The sequence below is a fragment of the Buceros rhinoceros genome, unplaced genomic scaffold (genome assembly GCF_000710305.1).
Source record: "Buceros rhinoceros silvestris isolate BGI_N320 unplaced genomic scaffold, ASM71030v1 scaffold13995, whole genome shotgun sequence".
Taxonomy (NCBI): Eukaryota; Metazoa; Chordata; class Aves; order Bucerotiformes; family Bucerotidae; genus Buceros; species Buceros rhinoceros.
Window position 1 is genome coordinate 31,404 of NW_010413505.1, and position 10,588 is coordinate 41,991.

The window sequence follows — 10,588 nt, forward strand, 5'->3', positions numbered from 1 at the left end:
CTGTATCAGCATTCCCAGCACATTTCAGAAGGAAAGTTGACTGAAGTCAATTTTGTTTTAAACACCGGAGATAAGATAAAATTTTACAGTGTCTGCAATGTATCTGCAATAAAAATATTTGTGATGTTATTGTACTTGCTATTGGATATCAGTGATGAGCAGATACTTTGGTATATTGTAGGTACTAGCCTTTTTTACAAGCATTTAGTTATCTGCTGCTCCTCAGGGCTGCCAGGGCTTGAACAAAATATCATGGCCTCTGCTATCTTTGGGAAGTGTCCAGCAGTGCATCTGTGTGCAGGAGCCAGGCTCCGTCTCAATGTCTTTCATTTCCTCTAGGTCTAGAAGAAAAAACGGTTCTTTCAAAAAAAGAAAAAATGAAGCTGAGGAAAGAAAGATGGCTACAGAGTAAGTACCCTCTGAAACACAGTGGTGCCATTGGCTGCATGTCTCTGTATGTGCTGGGCAGTGCCGGGGGAGGCTGAATGCTTCGCAAAAACCTTTGCATCTGCTCCCGAGCACATGGAGTGAAAGTCCCAGGTATTGTTTCTTGCACCGAGATTGAGTCATTGCCCCAAACTTCTGATCTTCCTCCATGTAAAATATAAGTGACTACATAGAACCTTTGTTTATCTAGATAGGACACCAGTGCTCATGTAGGCTTAGCGTGTTTCCCTATCTCTTAAAGCTCTGGTACAGGTATGACTAACTGTATAGTGGTGTTCCTCCTCCCTGAGGAGCTGTGGGGACCTTAGGGTAGCCTGGAGCTGAGCCGCACACAGCCACCAGCTAATCCCACAGCTCTGTGGTGAAAGCCTGCATTGGGCCCTCCTGCCCTTCACTGAGGGAGGGCTCTGGACACTTCTGGTTGTGTAGCTGCTCTTTTTCATGTGCCACAGGTCAGTGAACCCACTTCAGTCTGGCCTTTCTGGAGTCTGTGGAATACCAGCTAAACTGAACCAGCCCATGACAGAAACAGTTCTGTCTCCTGTGGGAAGTGTCTGTGTTTTCTCTTAGAGCAGCTCAGCACAGTAAGAGACACCCACTGTAGCAGAGGGATTCCTCTTGCCACCTGGAGCTGTTCTTGAGACAGGCTTTTCCCTTACACCTTCCTGCCCAACAGAGTTGCTGACAGACTGTGTTTGGGGCTGAGGGATGGGGCTTTCTGCCGCACCATATGCTCCCTGCTCCTGAGCTCTGACCTCAAGTCCATCAACCTGTGATTTCACCAGTTGCAGTGAAGGAGTCTCTGGCTGCTCTTACATAAAAAGCTGACAACAGCATGAGTGTGAAGGAAACCTCCTCCCTATCACCAAGTAACAAATTCCAAATGCCTTTAATGCTGCAGCTCTTGGTGTCCTTGTTGGGGAAACTGATATTACTATTAGCTGATGGAGTGAAATGAACTGGTATTTCCAGAGATGGAGATTTTTAAATGAAACTTGGCATTCAAACATCGTGACCTTAAAGAGCTGCAGTCAACTGAAACTCGTCAATTTTTATCTGCTGCAGATAACTGCCAATTCTTTGTGGGTTTTGTGGTCTTTGCCCCCAAAAGAGAGCCCAGCCTGGACTGCTGAAGTTGTTATCATTACATCTCTGTTTTCCTAAATCTTCCCAGGAGTTTGTTGTTTCTTCTTGTCCCAGTGCTGCTCTTGTGACACTGGATGCCAAGACCCTGAGAACTAAAGTTCAGCCCAGTAGTGCAAATGCAAAACTTGGAGATTTCTTCCATTCCAATAAATCATCTCAGCAGAGACTAGAGAGGGAAAAAAATTCTGTAATGCTTCAGACACTAGAAGTATGCACATTTAAAAATACATATATTGCATGGCTCCTCAGACGAACAAGACTTCATAGGAAAAGAATCTGGGATGTTTGTGCAGAATCAGGTGTCTGAAAATTTTGAGCACATGCTGTTTACAAAAGCACTGAAGTAGTCAGCTTCCTAAAGCCAGACCAAAAAAAGAAGTGATGCAGAGCAGCAAGCTGTGTTCTTGGCAGGGATTGCTGTGAGCAGAGGCGTTTATGATCCAGATTGGTCACAACATCCATGTACAGCAAAACTGCAGTTCATGGAAAACTGTTGCTTCTCATCTGAACTGAGTTGGGGAGAGAATGAGATACAGATACCGAAGGAGCCAGTACTAGCCAGCGAATTTGAGTCCTGAGTCGTTGGATGGAGGGGACAGGATTAGACCCAGAATCGCTGGTGGCATCTTGCATGCAGTCTGTAGGGTGTGACTGGTTGCTTTTGTGTTGCCACCACAAATACTTATGCTGATTTAGTCCTGTTGCTGTGGTTTTGCTGCTTTGGAAGCTGTTAACAGGCCTCCCTGTGTTGCCAGCTTGCCCCCTCAGCTGTTGGCACTGCACTCTACTATGTCCAGATGAGGAGTTTCTAGCTCAGCGTTGAGGCTCGTCCTCGCAATACGTGCTTTGTCCATGGCAATAAGCAGTCACCTGCTCTTCCACTGGGGCCTCTGCTTGGTGCATGTGGAGGAGGTGGAGTCCTCCATTGTCTAGTACCCCTCAGCGGGTTTCCAGGCCCAGGAATCACCTGGCAGAAGGAAAGGGAGCTCAAGGATCTTGCTGAACTTTAGTTGTTTCTGGTAGCATCATCAAGGGACTTCTGGGACAGGTTGGGGCGTCTTGGAACTCGGCCGGAGGCTTGTAGCAGTGCTGGTCTTTTGTGGGCTGTCCCGGAGGAGAACACATTCTGCTGGGGCTCACCCTGGGGGTTGCTGGCTCGCTAAGGCTGAGGCAGTTGCGAGACCTATTTCTGTGCCAGGGAGCCTTGAGGGCTGAGGCAGAAGCCTGCAGCTTCCAGTGCCCACATCCCATGGCTGAGAAGGAGACTGCTGTAACATCTGTAGAGCCTTATGTGCCCATGGCCTTGGGCAGAGCTGCTGCAGGGAGACTGGTAAGCATGGGCGTGAGGAAAAGCCAGCTGCCTCCGTGCCTGCACCATGGTGCAGTGCTTTTCTAAAGGCCCAGGCAGTCCAGCAGCTGGCTGCTTGAGCCCCACCACGAGTCAGGAAGGTGAGATCTGGACTTGGCCCAAACTAAGTAAACAACTGAAATTAAGTCCATCTCTTCTGCTTGTGCTAGGAGACCGTTGTTTCGTCCAACAGCGAAGCAGAGCTGGGGCTGTGACTGTTTAACGCCACGTGGAGCTGACTATTTGGTCTCTCCTTTCCCCCCTCGTTTCTGTCTTCCAATTCCGTGCAAGGTCAGCGTGCCTTTTTCCACCCCAAGACTTCTGTGCCCTGTTGCTGTGAGCAATGAACAGTATCCTGGCAGACAAAATCAATCTGGGGATTTAATTTCCCATTGCAAATGTCAGTAGAGATGTATATAGTTATAAGCAAACACAGCGAGGGAGGGAACTACCCAGCTGCATTATTTTTCAATCCTTCCCTGGTTTAAATCAATTCTAGCCTGTTGTTTCTGTAGATGGTGAAGCAGCCTATGAATTTCTTAGTTCAGGGGTTATCTCTTATAAACGCTTCCCCTTCCTGCAGTGATGTCTTGTTTCTGATTCAGAAATAGAAAGTGTGAAGCTGGCCAAGCAGAAGCAAAAAGCCGAAGCAAAGCGGAAAGCAACACCTGTGGTGGGAGACATGCAGCCGCTGATGGAAGCCCTGCCTGAGCTCTCCGACCTGGCCACAGGTGGCAGGGGCAGGAAGCTACCCAAGAGGTAGGCACTATTTCGGGGGATGGGGTTGGGGGTCGTGTGTTTCCTTCCTTCCTGTGGGATGAAGTGCCCTTCAGGTCAGCTTGTAGCTACAGGCAATGCAAGCTAGGTGCTAATGGTCAGGAGAAGAGGGCCTCATTCTCAACTCCATTTCATCCCTTTCCATGCTTCACTCATGGCAAGAAAAGAGCTTAAATGTGTCTTCTGAATCCACAGCTAAGAGGCAAACTGTATTGCTCAGATGAGACTTGGCATGCGACAGATGCCCTGGAAGCTGCAGGAGTGACACACAAACGTCCAGAGTGTAATGCTGCTGAGCTCACCTGAGAGTCTGGACTTGAGGAGTGTGGCCTGCCATTCCCTCCTTCCAGACCTCCAAACTTCTCCTGAGGCAGCTCAAGCCCTTTGAGCAGAGCTTTATGCTCTGACCAGACTCTTTGTTTGTGCTGTTGGCTTTCAGTGTGACTTTGGACAAGAACAGGAAGGTGATGTTTCTGTTCCCTTTGTTGCACTGAAAGAGAAAGTCTGTTTGTGATCCTCTGATACCCACGTATCAACCTTTCCAGCCAGTCCTAGGGTAGGTTCTGGTTGCCCATACATTTCCTTTTTTGTGCAGTGCTCTGCCTGACCATCCAGAAGCATCACAGCTGCACTTGCATCCCCCGGTGCAGAATGAAATCACTCTGTGTGCTGCACAAACGCCCGTCTCACCTCTCCAGTTGTTCAGTAGGCATTGGAACTAGAATCTCGTTTTGACCGTAGTAAGAAAGCATTTGGAGTAAAGAACAGCTAAGAGGGCGGCTGTCTGGCAAAACACCCTCTTCTTTGGTTGCAGATCACGGCTGGAGATACCCGCTTGTGACATGCCAGATACCCCAGAAATAAACTTTGACCCGGTGGGACACCCACCTACAGAACATGGTTGAGTTGGCATCTACAGTTGGGACAGCGAAGGTGGGAGCTTTGCATTGACTGATATCACCCAGATTGCCAGTGACAGGTGACATGCCAACCAAAAAGGAGATCCACCTGGTACTGGCATGGAGGAGCTGCAGTACTCTTCTTCCCCTTGCTGGCTTGTGGCTTCCTGGACTATGTGAGGATGTGTGTGCATAAGTGTTGGAAATAATCAGAGGAGGCTTTGATAGGATTTGAATCATTACATAAATGAAGGATAATACTCTGGTGATTTGTCAGTATTATTAATAAAAGATTAGATGCTCCAGGAATTTGATCTCCTGCTGCGTATGAGAGCATCACAGTGAGGTTTTTATTCTGTTTTATAATGAACGAAGGCAATGAAGTGTAATGAAACGGGGCTACTTACACGGTCCAAGTGAGCAAGCAGCGTGCTGGGGGTTTGGTGGGGAAAATTCAGGCAGCTAGTCTTTTGAACCTGCCAGAGCAGCGGGGCAGAGCTGTTCAGTGGAACCAAAAAGCCTTCAAAAGCACCAAGCCCTTCTAAATTGTGGGGTGGCTGAAGGCAAAAGTGGGCTGGCACAGCCCTGCACCCTCATGGAGTCCTATGGGGGAGGCAGTCCTGAGAGACCCAGCCTCTGGGGCGTGTGGTCTCCTTCAGCCTCGGGTGAGCTCCAGAAAGGCTTTTCTTTAAACATTTTCACCCTCTGCAGAGCCACTCGGCTTCCAAGGGACTGCCATGGTGACTCAGTGGCACACTTGGCAAGCCCCTGCTCTGTGACCATGGGTTGCCATCCAACTTGAGAAGGGATTTCTCTGTGCTTCCTTGAGTGATACAGGCAAACTGGAACAAGAAATTGTTCCTGTGCCAAGCAGTTAATGGACATGAAGGGAGCAGATAAGCTTCCTGCTCTTTCTGTGTCTTGCAGTGGATACAGCAGTGTGACAGGAGCTGCTCTGTAGCTGTTTGACTGCTCTTGCTCATTGCTGCTCCTCATGAGCCCTCAGGCCCATTGTGTAACTCTGGCAGTGCCGGGATGACCCTGGCAGGGACCAAAGGTTACAGGAGCAGCATGCAGGCATTGATCTGCCTGGTTGCCATTTGCTGCAAAGATGCTGTGCTGTGAAGGCTGCTGAGGAGCTTTGATCCTGGGGCACTGTATTAGGCTGAGGGTAAATCAGAGGTGATGGGGAAGTGGAGAGAGCAGCTTGGGTCCACCAGAACCCCCACTGAGGAAAAGTAAAATGGGCCGGGATGGGGAGACGGAGGCATGAGGAAAAGGAGCAGGAGCTGACTGAGTAGAGAGGGGTGATGAGACTGAGTAGCGTGAAGGAATATGGCACAAGGGAGGAGGAGGAAGGGAAGAATAGGGGAAAAAATGCAGAATAAGAGGATGGAGGGTAGTGGGTCAAAGGGGAAAATAGGAAGAGGATGCACTGTAACACTGCCAAAAAGAGACCAGATCCTGCTATCTTGAAGAGAAGGTGAGGGGCCGTCATGTTTCCTAATACTGACAAGCTGAAGGCCTCTGGGGCAGAGGAAGTAGGGGAGGCCATCGCCTCCAGCACCCACCAGGAAGGGAAAACTTTTCTGCAAGCCCTGGCCAAACAGAAGGGTGGGAGGCAGACCCTCATCTCTATTTGATGGCAAAAGCTGCATCTCTGTTGTTGTGCTTTGCCTCTAGCTAATTTGCAGCTTACTTAAACTGGTGATGTGCCTTTGTTGAGGACGTGTTCACAGGGAGAAAGGAATACGGCCATTCTTTATCTTAAAATATAAGCTATGCCTTATACCCACTGGAGGACCCGAAGCAGGGCTGGCAGCAACCTTTCTTCACTGAGTAACCATGGCACTGTCTGTAAGTGACGTCTGCTGGTGCTGAAGCTCTGCAGCACTGGTGAGGAATATGAGATGCGCAGTGGTGATGTGTGCCTCGCGGAGAGGAGAAGTTTGATGGGATCTGTATCAAGCAACAGTATCAGCTTGACCTGGAGGTTAGTGATGAGCAGAAAGTGATCTGGGATGACCAGTTCTAGAACTAAGTGATCCAATCGTTTTCTTCAGTACATTTACCTCCTGCCCATTCAGACCTCACTCTTAAACCATTGTCAGGCTGTGGCAGAAGTCGTCTTCATCTCCATTACTGTCTGGCTATGGGAGCAATTGCCTTTGAGGACAAATTTGATATTTTCTGGGAAGGCAGATGCAGAATCCCTGGACTCTGTTCATCTCCAATTTAGCAATTGCTAAATTACTGCTCCTCTGTAACACTCACTCTCTTGTTTTGTTTCTTCTCTCCACAGCCATATAAAAGCAAAGGCAGAACCAGCAGACTTCTGTCTGATGAAACAAGCTCAGAAAAGCCGGCTCTTGTAAGTACCTGGTTATCAGAGTGTCCGGTCCCTGCTGAGCATTACGCAGTGGTTGAGAACGGAAGGAACTTCTGGAGGTTATCCAGTACAACCCTCCTGATACTGTTGAAGCAGTGTCACCTAGACCTGGCTGCCCTGGACTGTGTCCACATGGCTTCTTGATATCTCCCTGGATGGAGATCACACAACCCCTCTGGACAGCCAAGCCAGTTCCAGTGTTTCAGTCTTGCACACCAGAAGGCCCTAGAAAAGGTGTCAGCTTTGATTTTTTTTTTCCCTTTACTTAGTGCAGAATGTCTGTGGGTGTCCTTAGTCCCTGTCAGACTCGGTCAACTCAAAATGGATTTGGTCTGCTTCTGCTGCTGTCCCATGTGGAATCTAAGCAAAGGTAACACAGGAGACTGTGCTTGCTCCTTGAGGAGTTCACTCTTCTTGTCTCAGTGAAAAGCAAGTGATGGCTTGGGCCTCCTGGGTATGGTCTGTGGGGTTTCAGGACAAACCCACGCCAACTGTCATCTTGTTCCTCCTGGCCACAGTTGTCATTTCTGGCTGTACCAAGTGTACCCTCTCCCTCTGTATGGTGTGGTTATCAGCCAGGTGGTGTGTCCCTTGTCTCTGCTCGCTGAGTTGGAGCTGCAGCATCCAGCTGTGGCAGAGTCTTTTAGGACACGAGGCCTATGTAGCTCTAGCTAATACCCTTCAGGTGTAGTTGAGGAGCTCCTGGAACTCCACATGGCTCTGTTAGAACACCTGTGAGATGATAACTTTACATGCCATACATGCCTTACGAGGGCAGCTGCCCACTGGCATCTGCCAAAGCTTTTCTGGTAAAATGAAGCACTAAATGCTTTTGAGTAATTCCTGGACTTGGTCTGGCAACTCCTTGTTCCTCATATCATCTGCTGGATATTTTATACTGCCACCAGCCAGCAAGAACTTCATTTCCTCTCAGCACAGCTCTCGTGGGGCTAGACCCTGGGATCTGGCAAGAGTTGCTTGCTGTGATCCCTGTTTCCAGGATTTCTGTCAGTCCTGAGCCAGTCAACTTCTGACTGAGGCTGAGGAGAGCAGCAGTCAGTCTGCAGAGCCCAGCACTGCTCTCCAGCACCCTTCTTTGAAACTGTGTTGGTGCTGGGATGCCTTTCTTGCTGAGTTCTGCCTTTCTGGATGAGTCCCTCCTTGGCTTACTGCAGAAGCCCAAGGGTCATGGCCTTGAGTGCCAGCAGTGCATGTTGCATTGTGCTGGATCTCATGGGTGAGGAACACCACTTGAGGAGGGGTGAGGATTGCATAGAGATCTAAATATGAATAGGCGTCTCCACCACAATCTTCTGAATCAGCAAGGAAGGCATGCCCTGTGTGCCCCCTTCTTCTCTGCACTGCACTGAGCAGTGGCACGTGTGCTACAAGAGTGGTATGGGAAGTCTGTGCTTCTTGGGAGGGAAAAGATTTGGAAGAAGGTCTTGAGGTTTATTTTTGAGAATGTTAATTAGGGCTGGAGGTTCCCTGAGCCTCACCTTATTGCCCCAACTGCCACAACCCGGACTTCAGGTTTGGCTTTTCTCTCTGTTCCTCTGGCAGCAGCAGGGCTGGTGTTGAAGGGAAAAGCTACAGTAGGGAGGGAACAAGCCGCATGCTGCAAGCTGAAGAGCACTCTGCTGATCCACAGCAACTACTGAGCATGTGGAGATGTGTGTCTGGCTGGGCTGTGGAGAGCAGCCTGTCTGAGGGGGATCGAGAGGCCACAGTGGGTGTGACTTATGTGAAAACTTACTGGGTTTTTTTGCACTCCTGTGCTGTTCTTGTTCCTCTCTGCTTGCTTGCATCTTGAAACAAGACCATTTCCACAGCAACCAGCTGTGATCAAGCATGCAGAGGTAATTCTGTTGTGCTCCTCCCATGGTGTCTAACTGGTGCTGCACGTAGGATTACCAAGCCTCTACGCTAAGCAATGAAGAGAATCAGCAGATGAGCTCTTGAAAGCAGAATCTGCTTTTGTCCTAGTGTAGTCTGAAGTAGTTTGCATTCTCAGTGATTTACCAGATACCCACAGTCTCTTGTTCCTGATTTACTGGGGGAAAGCTCTAAAAAACCTCATTTCCAAGTGATGCTGGACACTAATGTGATTGTTTCTGTCTCTCTGGCATGAGATCAAGTCTCTGGCTCCCATGAAGCTGGCAGCAGTTTGAGCTTTGCCCTTGGGTAAATGAAGTTTATTCCTTGCACTGTTTCTTTCCAAGGTTTACACCCAGGATCACTCTGACAGAATCCCACTGCTTTATGAGTTCTGTTCTTATCTGCCCAGTCCCTTTTGCATGAGGCACTGAGCATTCATGTGTTCTTTTTCTTTCCCCAGAGAGGAGGAGGTGGCTCGGTTTCATGAGGTCATTGCGGATCCCAAGTACAAAGCCAACCCCCTCATGGCCATCAGCGAGCATCTCTCTCGGAGGCTGAGGCAGGAAGAGGAAGGTAAACCCCTCTAGGGTGTCAGCTGGGACCAAACCTGCAGATGGGAGCTGGTGCGAGGGCTCCGGGCTGCAAACCAGCACATCACTAATGTGACCTCTCAGTCACTTCAGTCCTTGGAAACAGTTCAGCAATTATTAAACTCAACAGCCCTGGTTTCTGTCTGCAGGAGTAATGCAGCTCTCTCCTGACAGTGGCAGCTGCTCCTTGGCGAGCAGGCAGCAGAGAGCAGGGTATTCTGCTTTGTCTTTGGGCAGACATTAAGCTCCCCGTGAAGTGTTTTGACACCTTTTCTCTTCTTGTGAGCAGAAGAAATTTAAGAAATGCCACTACCAGTGGCAGTGTATTTGCTTTCTGTTCTTTCCCTCCCCTTTCTGACAGCTCTGAAGAGCTATTCCCTGCTGCTCTGCTAAGGTTGTTCAGGACCCCAAGGCCTGGAGCCCGGAAACCTGTTGTAGATCTGTGTAAGGACTGATGCTGCTGTTCAAAGACATTGTTTTATGAGAGAAATTTAGCTTTGGAATAAACACATTTTCACACAGTACCGAGTCTGGTTCTTGTTTTGGTAAGTTCTAATTGAAATAGGGCCTTGTTCCCATCACTGGGAACATGACTGAAAAGAATAGGTTTTCCCATGTGCGTACTACTGGACTGCTGCTACAGTGCACAGCAGGAGCCACATGAAATCACTGCAGACCACATCTAACTCAGAGACTTGCGTTCCTCCTGCCCTGGAAACATGTGCATTCCATGGCTGATGCTGATCCTTTTTGGCCTACATTGTGTTCCTTACTTGTTCTGCCCTACAGAGCATCCCAAAACATGTCCTGGCTGCAGGCTGTGAACTTCAGCCAGTCATTCAAGTGTCTGGGTTTGGGAACAGCTGCTGTTCTACTAAACACCAGTTTTCACAAAACTTGCAGGAATTTTTTTATGGGGTCAGCTGAAGGCAAGGCCATTCCCTATTGGAGAAGATTTAACACCCCCAAAATGCCAGTGTCATCTTTCGAAACATACAAAATGTTTTCTGATGCTTCTTAACCTTGGAGAAGCAGTCTGCTTGTGTCAGGTCCACTGTAAGGAGCATCTGAAAGCGTTAAGAAAGAAATTCCCTCTGATGCCGACACAGAGCAT

General features: G+C 48.9%; 1 protein-coding gene across 1 annotated transcript in view; it reads left to right on the plus strand.

The window, feature by feature from the left end:
• Nucleotides 1-9,471, plus strand: part of FAM207A (family with sequence similarity 207, member A) — a gene marked incomplete at its 5' end in the record, with an annotated part of 40,742 nt that extends 31,271 nt beyond the window's left edge. The window contains 4 exons of the mRNA XM_010136777.1: nt 340-408; nt 3,547-3,700; nt 6,920-6,988; nt 9,345-9,471. Of these exons, the coding sequence (XP_010135079.1) occupies nt 340-408; nt 3,547-3,700; nt 6,920-6,988; nt 9,345-9,471 (419 nt within the window). The remainder of the gene's footprint in view (nt 1-339; nt 409-3,546; nt 3,701-6,919; nt 6,989-9,344) is intronic.
• Between the last annotated feature and the right edge of the window lie 1,117 nt (nt 9,472-10,588).